The 18,234-nt window shown below is 38.3% G+C and overlaps 1 protein-coding gene across 1 annotated transcript; it reads right to left on the reverse strand.

The window, feature by feature from the left end:
* Positions 1–6,418: 6,418 nt before the first annotated feature.
* LOC122029161 lies at positions 6,419–10,598 on the reverse strand. Its single transcript, XM_042588107.1, has 9 exons — positions 10,367–10,598; positions 9,844–10,195; positions 9,597–9,684; positions 8,295–9,272; positions 8,131–8,231; positions 7,313–7,387; positions 6,974–7,132; positions 6,762–6,871; positions 6,419–6,678 (listed from the first exon to the last, which is right to left on the reverse strand). Exons 1-9 carry the CDS (start codon positions 10,596–10,598, stop codon positions 6,419–6,421), a joined length of 2,355 nt encoding a protein of 784 aa, XP_042444041.1.
* Between the last annotated feature and the right edge of the window lie 7,636 nt (positions 10,599–18,234).

Here is an 18,234-nt window from a genome sequence, read left to right on the forward strand (position 1 = left end):
AGGTATATGCAATATGATTTTTAAAACATGTATCCGAAAAACATGTGTATGTCTCATGATCTTTAAAACCATTTTTTCTTACATATATACTTGAACATAATATCAACATAATCAGGGCCCCGGCTTGTACCACACATAGATAAATCACGTAGATATGCGCGCTTCCTAAGTATATCCAAGGTAGCAAGTCTTGAATCATACTAGGAACTAGGTCCGGATCACACAACCATAGACCTAGGGGCGTACTAAGGAGCCCATCCCTTTGTTTTTACTAGCCTGGATCACACAGCCAAAGGCCTAGGGGCTGATTAGGAGCCCACCCTTGCTACAAGCCTTACAAAGTAAAGTAGCATGTATAAAAATGCATCATTTAGTTACATAGCATATCATAGAAGCATGCATCACTTAGGCATACGTCATATCATAAAAGTATGCATCACTTAGGCATACATCATATCATAAATAGTATGCATCACTTAGGCATACATCATGTCATAAAAAGTATGCATCACTTAGGCATACATCATGTCATAAAAGCATGCATATTTTCACCACATAGCATATCATGAGAGCATGCATATTTTAGGCACATAGCATATCATCAAAGCATGCATATTTCTATCCACATAGCATCTCATGAAAGCATGCATATTTTAAGCACATAGCATATCATCCAAGCATGCATATTTCTATCCACCTAGCATATCATGAAAGCATGCATATTTTAAGCACATAGCATATCATCAAAGCATGCATATTTCTAACCACATAGCATATCATGAAAGCATTCATATTTTAAGCACATAGCATATCATCAAAGCATGCATATTTCTATCCACATAGCATATCATGAAAGCATGCATATTTTAAGCACATAGCATATCATCCAAGCATGCATATTTCTATCCACCTAGCATATCATGAAAGCATGCATATTTTAAGCACATAGTATATCATCAAAGCATGCATATTTCTATCCACATAGCATATCATGAAAGCATGCATATTTTAAGCACATAGCATATCATCAAAGCATGCATATTTCTATCCACATAGCATATCATGAAAGCATGCATATTTTAAGCACATAGCATATCATCCAAGCATGCATATTTCTAAGCACATATCATATCATGGCAAGTATAAATCACAAGCATACATGTTTAAGCATAAGGGTGTATCATGTGATTATACTATCATAAGAAACATGGTAACATAGTTAGCTTGGGTTCTAAGCTTCCTAATCCCTTGGGTTCTTATCATGGCCGAACCCCCCCTTAGATCTCAATTTAGGTAAAAACAACCTCCAAGCATGTGGAACCTAAATTATCATCACATCAATTTCATAGGAAGCATTATAAGCATGATTAACTTGGTTTCTAAGTTCTCCAAGTCCCTAAACTTCATGTGGCTGAATCCTATCAAGTGTGAAACAAGGTCCCAAATGTCATGAAAGCATGGAAACCTTAAACCATATTTATAGCATTTTTTTCCAAGTAACATAGGAAGCATATTTGAGCTAGTTCCAAAGTTCTTCAAGCCCTTAACATATGTCATGGCCGAAATTTAACAATTATTCATTAGGGCTAAAAGCAAGCATACAAGCATGTGAACTTGAACTAACATCATGTATAAATTCATAATAAGGCATCATACAATGGGTATGGCTGAAACTTACCCTAGCCTCATTTTAGGTCATTAAACAACATATAGCATGAGAACTTTGGCTTTCTACTTATCATATTTCATGTAGAGTGACATGAGCATATTTAATTTTTCTTCTAGGGTTTCTAGGGCATCTATCCCTTCATGACCGAAACATACAATGGTCCATTTAGGTCATGGAAAAATTATACAAGCATGTGACTCAATCAACATATTATCATATTTCCATAAGAAGCATTTTTAACACAATTGGTTTCAATTCTAAGGCCTCTAGGTCATTTAAACCCTACTTGGCCGAGACACATCAGTGTTTAAATTTGCTTCAAATAGCCTAAAAGCATAGGAAGTCATACAAGTTTCATAGCATGTATAAAGACAAGCATAATAAACATACATGTGAATTGTGTCTTAGGCTTCCTAGGTTTCTTTCCTTTTTCTTTTATTTTTCCTCATGGCCGAAACCTACCAATCTCTAAACTAGGTTTTAAGTGGCCTAAAGCATGGAAAACCTAAGTAAGTTTCATGGCAAAAATTACTAAGAACATCATATACAAATTTGGTTCATAAACAAGCTAGGACCCTTGTGATCTTACATGTCATATATCATGTAACTAAATTCTCTATACCCTAATTAAGCATGAGAGCATTAAACAACTTTCATATCTTAATATCACAGAGGTCTTGAGCATGTTAAAATTTTGTTTAAGCTTTTCTAAGCTATCCATCTTATCATGGCCGAAAATCTTAATGAAGAGTTCATGAATTTCTAGCAATATTCAACATGCAATTCTTTAAGAGAACTCTATATTCTATCATATAAACATGGTTACTTAAATTTAAAGGTCTTCCTAACCCTAAGCTCTTTTCTTGGCCGAAACATATAAGTGGATTTCTTTTGGTTCCAAGTAACTTTTAAGCAAGAAAAACCAACAAAAGACCCTTAGTAATTCATGGAGGGAATCTTGTACTAGTTTGGTTAAACAATGATTTCCCTAACCTCTTTAAAATATTTTTGGCTGAAATTCTAGGGTAAGGTACTCCTCTGACCAAGCATCATATAGGTATAAAAACATGAAGGAAAACCTTCCTACATAGCATAGAAAAAGATCATGAAATGAGGACTTGTTTAAACCTTCCTAGATTTGAAAACTCTTCTTTGGCCGAATTTTTCTTAAATTCTATTCTAGGTTTTCTAATCCTCATAAAATACGAAAAGCACATAAAACGCCTTGTACCACAGGTGAGGGGAAGCTTACTTCCTTTTCGCTTGTGGATCTAAGGTGTGGTGATGGAAGAAGTAGCCTCTTCTTCTAGTTCCCTTCCCTTGATTCCTTGCTAAGTCCTCCTTGTATCTTAGGCTTTCTTAGGAGAAAACCTTGGCTTGGGCCGAAGATGGAGGAGAGGGGACTGAGGGTTCGGTGAGGGAGAGGGAGGATCAGGGAAAATGAGAGAAAAATAAAATCTCCTCTTTACATACTCTCTTTTATGTTAAGGGGGAAGAGGTAGAAAAATCGGTTTTTGCTTTCCTTCTCCCTTAGCCCTTTTTTTTATTTCCTTTTTATTTTTTTATTTATTTATTTGTTCTCATCATTCATGATGAAACAAGGGGGAATGAATCCCCTTAATTCTCCTCTTTAAGTCACGGCAAAGAATGAAGAAGAGGGAGAGAAAAGAAGGAAGGCAAGTTGCCTTTCTCTTGTTCTTTTCTTGTTTTATTTTGGCTAGCTTTTACTCTCACCCTTATCATGAGTTTCCCTCCTTTGCTATCAATATATTATTCCTATCCCAACTGGTTATTACCCATTAATCCTATCATTTACATCATGAGAGGTTCAAGGTTCAATCCTTGACAACTCCCTATTTTATTTCTTTTTGGTTCAACATTCTCCTAATATTTTTCTAAGGTAAATTCATCATTCTCATATTTATCTTAAAAGCTTAGTGGGTGTTACACTAGATTTATCGAACTAAATCTCACCCACTGATAAATTAAAGAAATAAATACTAAATATATGTGCTTGTTATTATATTAGGATTAAGAGCACACACTTCCATAATAACAAAGGTCTTGTTCTTTTATGCAGCCAGTATAAAAAAAACTACTTTAAATGGTCCTGCTCAATACACTCAGAGTGTACTAGAGTAATTTTATAGTCAAGATAAACTAATACCAAATTACACTACGACTATTCCAATGGTTTGTTCTATCCATCTTAGTCGTGAGCTACTATTTATAATTTATAAGGAACTGATAACATGATCTTCTGTGTGTGATACCATACACTATGTTATGCGAACCTCGACAAATAATGTCGCGAGACCCAGCAACAATAAGATTGGAACTCAGTTACGGGATCGTCCAAAGGAGGTTTCGGAGGGATGGAATATTGACCCGTTGATTATAGAGAATCAAGAACCAATATTATGAGAACAATGGAGAATATTGACCCAATGGTTATAAAAAAACCAAGAACCGATATTATAAATGTGCTGAGAATTACAAGTGCTCACCCGTAATCCCTATAGAGTTGCTGAAGAACGACAAGGAGGATAACTCTCTCAAAATATAATGTTTTCTACCTCCTTTGATATCTACTCAAGACATTATATAGAAATGAAAATGGTAGTTTCTGTTGGGTTTTTTGGGCCGCGAAAACCACTTTTTCATGTCGCGGAAACCCCGAAACCCCCAGCCACCGGATCCGTGCGAAGTAAAAACTTTTGAAAAACATTACGAGTACGAGTTTTATGCTAGTTCTAAACTAGGAGAAGGAATTACCCTTGATGCGTGCCCTTTACGAATCCCGCTCGTCCAAGGAAGTGTCGGATCTCGAGATCGTCAAGCGTACGATCCTCTAGAAGTATCCACACGAACAAATGGGTGGAGAAAAACTAAACAAAGGTGTGCTAGCACCCTTGATCAACCACGGCAAGAGGAGGAGAGGGAGAGCTTGAGGAGAGAGCTTGGGAAGAAGAAGATGTGAATGACACTTGAATGAAAAATGAATTTTTCATCCACACACAAAATTGGCCGGCCACCATAAGATGTGTAACCCCCCTTCACATTAATCACAATTAATGTGGAGGCCATTAAAGTGAAGAATTGTAACCTCCATGAGGTGGCATCTCACTTAAGTAACCATGATGATGTGTAGCATCATCATTGGTCCACATCTTGCCAACTCACTTATGATGTGGCGTAAAGTCAATTCAAACTTGAATTTTCCCCTTCCTCTCAAGTCAAGTCAAACTTGACTTAATCTCTCTCATGGTTGATCTAAACCAACCATTTAATTCAAGCCAATTTAAAATAATGAATCTAATTCATTTAATTAAATTGATTAAATGAGTCATAATCTAAATTAGACTCATTGAACACATGAATCAACTTGAGTCCAACTCAAATAGCCCAATTAGGATTACTCTTAATCCAATTTGATTCATCAAATGAATCTAATCCTCTTGGTTGATCATATGAACCTAATCTCCATCTAATTGTCCTTAGTGTGTGACCCTATAGGTTCTTGTAACGTTGGCAATGCCCCTAAACCCATTTAGGAGCATAAGTAATGAGCGATATCTAGCAACACATCATTACTACCCAAGTTACAAGAATGTTGAGATCCAACATCACCTTGTGACTACTAATTGTGACTCCTCACAATATATGATAAGTGTCCTTCTAACCTAGACATCTAGATTGATCAATGTGAGGCATAGACCGTGTCATCCTCTGACCAATCTAAATCTTGAACTCCAAGTAGAATCACTAAATCAAATGAGCTCAATATCTCATATTGACTCATTTGGGCATGGCCATGCACTTCTTGGTCTCACTCTATCAAGAATATCGATGTTTCTCCCGTCATATAGGAGGGATAGATCCCATCTACATCACTCACATCCCTCCGCATAATTTGTTACATACCCAGTAATCGCCTTTATAGTCCACCCAGTTACGGGTGACGTTTGACGAAACCAAAGTACATAACTCCTTATGTAGGGAACCATGGTGACTTCAGGTTTAAGGACTAGTAGTTATACTAATAGCCACTTGAGAAAGTATATGACACTTATATAACGATCCATGATACTTTCTCATGGTGGGTCATTCAGTATACATTCTCCAATGCATACCCATGTGTCAACTTGATATCTCTATATCCATGACTTGTGAGATCAAGTCATCGAGTTGACCTACATGCTAGTCTTATTGTATTAACATTGTCCCTGAATGTTAATACTCTACTAGGAATGATTAAGAGTAGTGTTCCCTATATCATCTCACTATCGGTTCAACTAATCGATTGATATAGGTGAGAACCTTCTACTCAAGGACGCTATTATACTTAGTTTATTTGGCACCAATACAAGAATAATAACCAAAACAAATGCCTTTATTTATATAAGAATATGATACAATAAGTCCATAATACAATCATCAAATGATTGGCTCTAGGACTCTAACTAATAGTTTCCAAGGCATGGAAATAGAAGATAATGAATGCAAGTCTTTATGCACACTCCCTTTCCAACAAATGGTAGTTTCCAATGCATGGAAAGAGAAGATGATGAATGCAAGTCTTTATGCACACTCCCTCTAGTTGTCCTCCAACATGGGAATTCGTCCAAAATGTAGGTGACATTAAATGACACACTAATTCCAACCAGAATGGTGTGTTTTCCCACCATTCTAGTATGGTATTTGGCTAGAAACATGTTGCATCATGATATTCCATTCTTCCACAGCTAATTAGCCCATTTTAGGGTCGACTTGTGTGAAGTTGATCATTCGACATGGCATCGACTGTAACTCCATAGCCTGCCCTTCCAAGATACGAGATGTCAATGCTTGTACAGCATGTTGAACTTGCATGATCTCTGTTTTCATTATCAGCTCAGCTGGTACGTGCAAGTCCTCTTCATGCTCCTTGTGGTTCAGGATGTACATCTCGACTTGCAGTCCTGTCTCATTGGCTTGGAGCTGATCCGGAGTTGTATCATCCCCCCTTCCTCAAAAGTATTCGTCCTCTAATCTGAAACAACAAAAGGGGAAACATCAGAAACATTAAACGTTGAACTCATTTGGTACTCACCTGGAAGTTCCAACTTGTATGCATTGTCGTTTATTTTCTCCAATACTTGAAATGGTCCATCACCACGTGGGTTCAGCTTGGATTGCCTTCGTTTCGGAAATCGCTCCTTTCTAAAATGAACCCAGACCCAGTCTCCAGGTTGAAAAGTAATCGGCTTTCATCCCTTGTTGGCACGGGTTGCAATATGCTCATTCCTCCTCAGCATGTGTTGCCTTGCCTTATCATGGATCCTTTTCACCAAATCAGCCTTCGCTTGACCTTCAAGGCTAGCAATCTCATCCACAGGTAATGGAATTAAATCTAATGGAGTTAATGGATTAAAACCATAGACAATCTCAAAAGGTGAATACTTAGTAGAAGAATGTGTAACCCTATTGTATGCAAATTCAATGAATGGTATGCAATCTTCCCATGCTTTCAAATTCTTCCAAATGGCAGAACGCAACAAATTTTCCAAGGTTCAATTAACGACCTCGGTTTGCCCATCAGTCTATGGGTGACAAGTGGTAGAGAATAACAACTTTGTCCCATGTTTTCCGCACAAGACTCACCAAAAATGGTTGAGGAACTTCACATCTCTATCACTAACAATTGTTCGAGGGACCCCATACAAATGGACCACCTCCCTAAAGAATAAATTTGCCACATGTGTAGCATCATCAGTTTTATGGCAAGGGATAAAGTGTGCCATTTTCGAAAATCATTCCACAACCACAAGAATACTATCTCGACCATTCCTAGTCCTAGGCAAACCTAACATAAATCCATTGACACATCAGTCCAAGGGTGGCTAGGCACAGGCAAAGGCATATAAAGTCCATGTGGTTGCACCTTAGACTTGGCTTTCTTACATGCAAGGCACCTAATGCAAATCCTTTCAACATCTCTTTTCATATGAGGCCAAAAGAAGTGTTCTTTCAAAATGTCCAAGGTTTTTACAGCTCCAAAATTCCCCATTAATCCACCCCCATGTGACTCCCTAACAAGCAACTCACACAAAGAACTTTGGGGAATGCAAAGTATATTTTCTCGAAACAAGTAACCATCATGCATATAGAACTTATCAAATGCACCCTTTTCGCATGCTTTAAAGATATCAGCAAAGTCAGCATTATTCACATAAAATTCCTTCAGGTGCTCAAATCCAAGAAACTTTGACCCTAAGGTCGAGATAAGGGTGTACCTGCATGACAAAGCATATGCTACCACATTCCCTTTTCCTTGCTTGTATTGGTTCACATAAGGAAACATTTCAATGAATTCAATCCAACGAGCATGTCTACGATTCAATTTACCTTGGCCTTTCAAATGCTTCAGTGACTCATGGTCCGTGTGAATAATGAACTCCTTGAACCACAAGTAATGTTACCATGTCTCCAAAGCTCGCACCAATGCATAGAGCTCCTTGTCATATGTTGAGTAGTTCAACGCTGCACCATTGAGCTTCTCACTGAAGTAGGCAATTGGGCTCTTTTCTTGCATAAGAACAACACATATACCAATACCAGAAGCATCACATTCGATTTCAAAAACCTTAGAAAAATCTGGTAGAAGTAGTAAAGGAGCAGTACTTAGCTTTTCTTTTAATGCGTTGAAGGCTTTCTCTTGTGCCTCTCCCCACTTAAATCCAATATTATTCTTGATGATTTTCGTTAAAGGGGCAGTGATGGTGCTGAAATTTGGCACAAACCTCCTATAGAACCCGGCTAAGCCATGAAAACTCCTTACTTCAGTGATGGTGCTAGGGGTAGGCCATTCCCTGATAACTTTCACCTTCTCCTCATCACCTTCCATGCCTCTGGAACTAACAACAAATCCAAGAAAAACAACCTTATCTGCGCAAAAGCTGCATTTTTTAAGGTTAGCAAACAATTTTTCATGCCTCAAAGCTTCAAGCACACATTTCAAATTATCAATATGGTCATGCAAACTCTTGCTATAGATCAGAATGTTATCAAAATAAACAACAACAAATTTTCCAATAAATGCACATAGCACATGGTTCATGAGATGCATAAATGTGCTAGGAGCATTCGTCAATCCAAATGACATCACTAACCATTCATATAGCCCCTGTTTTGTCTTAAAAGCTGTTTTCCACTCATCCCCTTCCTTAATTCGAATTTGATGATACCCACTCTTCAAATCAATCTTAGAAAATATAATGGATCCATGTAATTCATCAAGCATGTCATCTAAACGAGGAATAGGGTGACGATACTTTGTCGTTATCTTGTTTACAACTCGACAATCCACGCACATCCTCCAAGTCTCGTCTTTCTTTGGAACCAGTAGCACCGGCACAGCACAGGGACTCATGCTTTCACGAACATGTCCTTTGTTCATAAGTTCTTCGACTTGCCTTTGAAGCTCTTTGGTCTCTTCAGGACTACTTCGATAAGCTGGTCGGTTTGGAATGGAAGCTCCCAGAATGAGATCAATCTGATGCTCGATTCCTCTTTTGGGTGGTAACCCAGGTGGCGTATCCTCGAAAAAGACATCCTTAAAATCCTGCAAAAGAGACATCACAGCACTAGGCAAAGAATCATTATGGCCAGCCAAAGAAAGATAGGCCTCCTTATATAGAAACAAGATCATCGGTCTATCGGAGTTAAAAGCACTTTTGATCTCTCTTTCTTTTGCATAGAAGCTCATTTTTCTTTCTTTCTTTTTCAAGGCCGAACTCTCAATCTTTTCTGTTTTTCCACTCTCTTTTTTTATTCTTAGTCCACCATCTTTTGTTTCATTTTCACTCTCATTTTCTTTTTCTATCTCAGCCACACCTTTTCCTCTTGCTGCAACGGACTTTTTGATCTGGACTTGTTCCTCAAATACTTGACGAGGTGTCAAAGGTGCAAGTGTAATGTTCCTATCATCCTTGCTGAAGCTGTAGCGGTTCTTATACCCATCATGTGTGGTCCGTCTGTTAAATTACCACGGTATTCCAAGAAGAAAATGGCTAGCTTGCATGGGTACAACATCACACATAACCTCATCCGTGTACCTTCCAATCGTAAATGAAACAAGGACCTGCTTGGTTACCTTCATTTCTCCACTGTCATTGAGCCATTAGAGTTTATACGGCTTTGGATGCTTCAAGGTAGGTAGGTCAAGCTTGTCCACCATTAACTTGCTTGCCACATTAACACAGCTGCCACCATCAATAATCAAACCACATACCCGATCTTTCACATGGCAGCGGGTGTAGAAGATATTCTCCCTTTGTAGCCCATCATCGTCTTCTTTGGCTTGCATATGGAGAGCTCTTAGCACAACAAGAGCTTGGCCATCAACAGCAAGCTCAACATCACTAGTATCTTCAACTGATGGAGTGGACTCATTTCCTTCATCTTCCTCTTCAGTTTCGATCTCCCCATTATCCAACATGATCATTGATCGCTTGTTTGGGCATTGAGAAGCAATATGACCTGATCCTAAATAAGGAAAACATTTGATGTCATGATTTCTTTGAGGTTGGGAAGATGAGTTACCCTTATCTTTATTGCTAGGTTGTGTCTTGGCCACATTCGTCTCTCCCTTTGATTTTGAAACTGCTTTCTCAATTGGTTTTGATGATCCCCACTTCTACTTCCAAGGTGATGAACTCGCAGCCTCATACTTGGAAGATGATCGCACTCCTTTCTTAATTTGTCTTTCAACTTTCATTGCCATGTGTACCACATCATCAAGCTCCACGTAGTGATGCAGCTCAACAATATTGACAATCTCACGGTTCATGCCACAAATGAACCAAGCCATTGTCGCCTCTCGGTCCTCCTCAATGTTAGGCCGAATCAAGGCTATCTCCATCTCCTTGTGGTAGTCTTCCACAGTCATGGACCCCTACTTCAGACTTTGCAATTTCAAATGTAAGTCCCGATAATAGTGAGATGGAACAAACCTTCTTCTCATAACAGCTTTCATGTCCTCCCAATTGTCGATGGGAAGCTCACGATTCCGACATCTACTCAGGTTCAGTTGATCCCACCATACAATGGCATAGTCGGTAAAAGTCACCTCAACAAGCTTCACTTTCTTCTCCTCTGAGTAATTGTGACAATCGAATACCAGCTCAACTTTCCTCTCCCATTCAATATAAACATCAAGGTCATTTTTACCTTGAAATGGAGGAATGGACAGCTTGATGGTGCCCATGTTACGATCTACGGCTTCCCTTTCTCGGTGTTGACTTTGAACATGCCTTGGCCTTTCGGGTCTGATAGCCCTAGCCCTCCTCCAAGTAGCATTGGAGACCACTTCATTGTTGGCCCCATCATCATAGTCATCATCTAGGACATTTGGAGCAAAATGTGGCCGCTGGTCGGGTCTCCGATGCCTAGGTAATGGCTCTTGCTGAAGTTGTTCGAGCCAATCCTCGTGCCTATCCAACCGATCTCGAATCTCATTGAACACGACATTCATGCACTCAAATTGTTGCTGCATAGCCCGCATGATCGTAGTCTGATCAGCCCCTCCTCCATCACTTGGATCAACCCTACCACCGTGCTCTCGAGACATAGTGAGCTGCAACTGAAATATTATGAACAAAGGAGGATCCTCACTCACTCCCTCACGTATTTGCACTCGGTTGGATGCCACAAAAACTCTCGTGTTTCACTAAAAAAATTGAGTTCTCTCTACTCACTTGTTTTCCTCCAAAAAGCTCTAGAGAAACTAAGCAAGTCAAAACAAGAAAACACTTATTCAACCCAACAAACTTAGAATACTTATTCTAGGCTCAGTTGGATCGAGGTTATGATGTCAATCAAGGAACGATGGAAAGAAGATATGAAGCAAATAGAAATGATGATATAATGAAGCAAAATAGAATTGATGATAAGATTGAGAAAATCAAATCAAAGCAGCATAATGGAGATGGTAAACTGAGTTGAAAAGAAACATGCAAATGGAAACAGAATCACGGCAGCCACAAATGGCACTAGATGTATATCACGAGATGCAATCAAAACAAATCAAACGATCTTTGTTCTTCCTTTTCTTTTCTGCTCTCTCTTTTTTTTTCTGTTATGTTCTTCTTTTTTTTTCTTTTCTTTTATTTTTTGCAACAATACTAGAAAGTAGATGACGATAACAAGATGAGTATGGACTAATTGTGATGATAAAAGCAAAATATACAATAGGAAAGATAGATAAACTTGATTTGGAACTTCGCTCTGATACTAAAGATGATGTAAACCTCGACGAACAATGTCGCGAGACCAAGCAACAATACGATGGGAACTCAGTTCCGGGATCGTCCAAAGGAGGTTTCGGAAGGATGGAATATTGATCCATTGATTATAGAGAATCAAGAACCAATATTATGAGAACAATGGAGAATATCGACCCAATGATTATAACAAAACTAAGAACCGATATTATAAAAGTGCTGAGAATTACAAGTGCTCACCCGTAATCCCTGCAGAGTTGCTGAAGAACAACAAGGAGGATAACTCTCTCAAAATATAACATTTTCTACCCCCTTTGATATCTACTCAAGACATTATATAGAAATGAAAATGGTAGTTTCCAAGGCATGGAAAGAGAAGATAATGAATGCAAGTCTGCAGGAACACTCCCTTTCCAACAAATGGTAGTTTCCAATGCATGGAAAGAGAAGATAATGAATGCTAGTCTTTATGTACACTCCCTCCAACTGTCCTCCAACTTGGGAATTCGTCCAAAATGTAGGTGGCATTAAATGGCACACCAATTCCAACCAGAATGGTGTGTTTTACCACCATTCTAGTATGGTATTTGGCTAGGAACATTTTGTATCATGATATTCCATTCTTCCGTCGCTAATTGGCCCATTTTAGGGTCGACTTGTATGAAGTTGATCATTCGGCATCGTATCGACTGTAACTCCATAGCCTGCCCTTCCAAGATACGAGATGTCAATTCTTGTACAGCATGTTGAACTTGCTTGACCTCTGTTTTCATTATCAGCTCAGCTGGCACGTGCAAGTCCTCTTCATGCTCCTCGTGGTTCGGGACGTACATCTCGACTTGTAGTCCTGTCTCATTGGCTTGGAGATGATCCGTAGTTATATCACCATGTTATCTAAAATATAAGTTAATTGAACAACTACACTTAGCATATAAATGTAGACATTTGACGAATGTGATTCTTTATTTCAAAATAAATATTTACAAAAGCTAGACTTTTAGTATACACTCTAACAATCTCCCACTTATACTAAAAGACTATGCTGGCATAAACGCTGCCATACATCTGATTCTCATTCCTTCAACATGCCGATCAAAAGCATTCACCGGAACGGTCTTAGTGAAATGATCTGTCAGGTTATCTGCTGATGCAATCTTGCAACAATAACTTCTCCTCGCTTTACGATGTCTCGTATCAGGTGGTACTTGCGCTCTATGTGTTTACTCGCCTTATGGGCTCATGGTGCCTTCGAGTTTGCTACTGGACCGCTATTATCACAATAAATTATGATGATTTTGGGCAAACCAGGGATCACATCTAAGTCCATTAGGAAGTTCCTAAATCATACAACTTCTTTGGCTGTCTTAGAGGCTATCACATACTCAGCTTCCATGGTTGAGTCTGAAATGCATTTCTGCTTAACACTCCTTCATGCTATAGCTCCACCTCCTAAAGTAAACACATAGCTTGATGTAGACTTACTATTGTCCCTATCTGATTGAAAGTCAGAATCCGTGTAACCCATAGGTAGCGGATCATCTGCTTGGTATACCAGTATATAATATCTAGTCCTCCTCAGGTACTTTAATATATGCTTTCGACAGTCCAATGTCCCTATCCTGGATTACTTTGATATCTGCTAACCATGCCCACAGCAAAACAGATATCTAGTCTCGTGCACAACATAGCATACATTAGGCTTCCTATAGCTGAAGCATAAGGAACTGCCTTCATTTCTTCTATCTCTTTTGATATCTTCGGAGACATCTCTTTAGATAAAGATAATTCATGCCTGAAGGGTAGAAAACCTTTCTTGGAGTCTTGCATGCTAAAACGAGCTAGGATTGTATCGATATATGATGCTTGGGATAAGCACAACATTCTTTTCTTGCGATCCCTTATTACTTTGATCCCGAGAATATGTGCGCATTCTCCCAAGTCCTTCATATCAAATTGCTTGGACAACCATACCCTTACTTCCGACAATACTTTGATATTGTTTTCAACTAACAAAATGTCATCTAAGTATAGTACAATAAATACCATCACATTTTCATCACACTTCTTATATACACAAGACTCATCCGGACACTGAATAAATCCATATGACTGGATTACTTCATTAAATCAGATGTACCAAGATCTTGAAGCTTGCTTCAGTCCATAAATCGACCGATTGAGCTTACACACTAGATGTTCTTTGCCTTTTGCAATAAATCCCTCTGGCTGCTTCATATGGATGTTTTCTTCAAGACTTCTGTTAAATAAAGCTATCTTGACATCCATTTTCCAAACCTCATAATCCATATGAGCGGCAATAGATAAGAGTATCCAGATAGACTTAAGCATGACTACCGACGAAAAAGTTTCCTCATAATCGATTCTCTCTTTCTGAGTGTACCCCTTCGCAACAAGATTTGCTTTGAAGGTTTTCACCTTCCCATCTGCCCCTCTTTTTCTTTTGTAGATCCACTTACATCCAACAACTTTTACACCATTTGGTGGTTCTACAAGCTCCCAAACCTTATTATAATGCATAGATTCTATTTCAGAATTCATCGCTTTTTGACAAGATACTACATCTTTATCTTGGAGTGCTTCGTCATATGTCCGGGGATTAGGTTCATGTTCACCAGGGATCAAGTCCGAAGGCTCTCCCAGAAACATGAATCTTTCAGGTTGCCTCACAACCCTCCCACTACGACAAGGCACTGTCTATAACTGTGCATCATTTGTGATACGTGTGCAGTTTCTTGTGATATTTCATCTTGTACTGTTGGTACTAGACTATATGTGCCCTCTCTAATTTCTTCTAGAACAATTTCACTCATGGGCTTATGGTTCATTACATAATCTTCCTCTAAAAATCGAGCATTGGTGCTAACAATGTTCGTCTGATTTATAGGATTATAAAACAAACCACCCTTCGTTCCTTTATGATATTCAACAAACAGACAAACTTCTATACGTGATTCCAACTTGTCAGTGTCTCCCTTCAGCACAAGTGCTGGACTACCTCAAATCCGAATGTGTTTCAGACTAGGCTTACGCCCATTCCAACATTCTATAGGAGTAAAGGGTACTGATTTAGAAGGTACCATATTCAGAATGTACACTACTATTTCGAGAGCATATCCCCAAAATGAATTTGGTAATTCTGAATAACTCATCATCGATCTAATCATTTCCATAAGAGTCATATTCCTTTGTTCTGCCACACCATTCTATTGGGGTGTGCAAGGTGCAAACAATTGGGATTGAATCCTAGCCTCTGATAAGTAATTCCTAAATTCTCCAAAGAAGTATTCGCCACCACGATCAGACTGTAGTGTCTTGATACTTTTACCATGACATTTCTCGACATCAACCTTGTACTCTTTGAACTTATCAAAGCATTCAAACTTGCAGCGCATCAAGTAAATGTACCCATATCTCGAATAGGCATCTTTAAAAAAGACAAAATATTCGAAACCACCTCTTGCCTGGATAGACATAGGACCACACAAATCTGAATGAACTAGTTCTAACACATCTTTGACTCTATACCCCCTAGCCTTAAAAGGTCTCTTGGTCATTTTTCCTTCCAGGCAAGATTCACAAGTTGGAAAGTTTTCCAACAATAATGAACCCAAGAGTCCATCGGCTATTAGCCTTTGAACCCTACTCAAGTTAACATGACCAAGCCTTAGATTCCAAAGATATGTTTGGTTCATTTCCGAAGGTTTCTTTCTCTTATTAGAATTAGAAGATGTGTTATTAATTTCTATTTTTTGCTTTGTGGGAGAAATTGGATTTAGAGTATATGAATTGCCTACTAATGTACTAGAATAGATAATAACCCTATTTTTCTTGATAACTACTTTGTCATAAAAAAATAGAATATCCATCCACAAACAGTTTAGAAACTGAAATTAAATTCTTTCTAAAAGTTGGTGCATAAAGATAATTTCTCAAAACCAAAGTTTTATTCCTATTGAATGATAAGTAGACGTCTCCCACTGCAACAATCACCACTTTCGTAGCATTGCCCATGTAGACAGTTATCTCTCCTTCATATAGTCGTCGGGTTTCCTAGAACCCCTGCAATGTATTACAAACATGATCAGTGACTCCTATATCTACACACTAGGTACTGGTAGATAACACCGCTAAACATGTTTCAACTACTAGAGAATAAGATATACCTTTATTGTTCTCTTTCCTATGAGGACAGTTCACCTTCCAATGTCCAGACTGCTTGCAGATGAAGCATTTGCCCTTTGGCTTCTTCACTCCAGCTTTTGGTCTAGTACCTAGAGATCTATTCACCTTCTTTGCTTAGCCAACCTGTTTTTTCTTCTTCTTGCCTTTCGACTTAGAAGTAGAAATATTTTCAGCAAAGTGAATTTGAGAATTATGACGAAATAGCCCTTCTACTGCCAGAAGTTCTGTCAGTAGTTCCGCCAATGAATAAATCCTTTTATTCATGTTGTAGTTCAGACGAAACTGCTCAAAACTTTTGGGTAGCGTTTAGAGAATAATATCGACCTGGGTTTCCCCATCAATTTCAGCTTCAATGATTTGTATTTCATTCAAGTAAGTCATCATCTGTAGGATATGATCCCTTACGGGTGTCCCCTCGGACATGGTGGTTGTTATTAAATTTCTCATAGCCTCTTGCCTAGCAGTCCGATTCTGGTGTCCGAAGAGTTCCTTGTGATTGTTCATCATGTCATAGGCAGTTGGCAAGTCCTGATGTTAATGTTGCAGCACATTTGACATTGAAGCCATAATGTAATACCGCGCCTTCTCATCTGCCTTTACCCATTTATTATGATACTCAATCTCCTCTTCACTAGAATCACTATTAGGCACATTAGGGAAGGCCTCCAACAATACAAACTTATAGCCTTCAGTAGTTAGGATAATGTCCAGATTTCTTTTCCAATCGATGTAGTTGGGACCATTAAGTTTGTTCTCTTTCAGAATAATAGCCAGTGGGTTGAAGGTCATCCTAAGAATCACAAAATAAGTTTTGGTTAAGACTTTAGAATTTAGAATAATATTGATTCCTCAAAACAATATCATTTAAATTCACCAACATCTCAAACACCGTGAATTTTGTATGCCACGTTAGTGTGGATGTATATAAATTCAAACATTTGTAAGAAGAGGATTTTACCTATTAATTTTATTATCTAGTCATCCTAACTTTATGACAAATAAAATTAATAGTTGGTTTTCCTTTGGTCACATAAATAATAGCAGTGACTCCGTTGGGAGGATACTATTAAATGTGCCTAAGTGTGTACCATTACTTGATACTTAGTCCATTAAATAAGATTGTGCCCCTTCAGTTGGAGAAGATCACACGCTCCTAAATAATTTCCTATAATCGTCCATTTAGGAAGTCTGATCTAGTGATCTGCAAACAAACTCATCCGTTGTGGAAGAAGGCACTCAGAGCCAACACGCAAGTTTGTTTGCATCACTTACAAACCAATAATGGAGACCATGGAATTTATTTAAAATCTCTCTCCCACTTAGTTATTTAAGGTGAGGAATTTTAACCATGCAAGCACTCATCACACACATCATAGTAAATAAAAGCAATAAATATGGAAATTAATTTTCCAACTATTATTGCTTCTTCCATCACTGTCCTCCGTGTGCTGCAGCCCTAGGGTTCATGTCGTCGGGTCCATCGAGCTTCCTTTTCTGCTACGCCTTTGTTCCTCTAATAGTACCACGCCTCGTAAGGATACGATCCGTGACAAAAATAAAACTTTACATATATCGATCGTATATTCGACAAGGGAATGTACATGAAGTCTAGATCGAACAAAAATGTAAAATCATGTTCTTCCTCAAGCAAGATCCAGCCACCAAAAATTCCAAGAGATGTGATGCCGTTGGCCTCCAAGGAAGAAGAGAAGAGGATGAGCAAGAGAAGAAGGTCGGCCACCACCAAGGAAAAGAGAGGAGAGGAATAATAGATGTGTTCTAAGATAAGGCACCTCTACCCTCTCTTTAATATTCCTCAGTCGTGGCAAATAAGGAAAATTTTAAACATAATTAAAACTTCCTTATTTTCATTGCCAATGACTAAAAAGGAAAATTTAATTAAAAACTTCCTTTTAAACTTTTAATGGTCGGTCACCTCATTGGATCTCAAACAAGGAATGTTTTAAACACAAAATTAAAACTTCCTTATTTGTTTCCGGATATTTTTAAAATAAAAATTTCTCTTTTAAATTCTCTTCATGGTTTGTTATAAAAGGAAACTTTTATAAATTAAAATTTCTCTTTTAAAACATGTGGATG

This window comes from Zingiber officinale, chromosome 10B (assembly GCF_018446385.1).
Source record: "Zingiber officinale cultivar Zhangliang chromosome 10B, Zo_v1.1, whole genome shotgun sequence".
Classification (NCBI taxonomy): domain Eukaryota; kingdom Viridiplantae; phylum Streptophyta; class Magnoliopsida; order Zingiberales; family Zingiberaceae; genus Zingiber; species Zingiber officinale.

Bases quoted from the DNA above. Each gene is read 5' to 3' on its own strand.
- LOC122029161 (XM_042588107.1), bottom strand. From the start codon at position 10,598: ATGACTGTGGAAGACTACCACAAGGAGATGGAGATAGCCTTGATTCGG. The intron at 9,685-9,843 runs GTATAAACTCTA...GTAATTTAACAG, and splicing joins ACCTTGAAGCATCCAAAGCC to ACGGACCACACATGATGGGT. The intron at 7,388-8,130 runs GTAACATTACTT...TTTATTCTTTAG, and splicing joins GTGCGAGCTTTGGAGACATG to GGAGGTGGTCCATTTGTATG.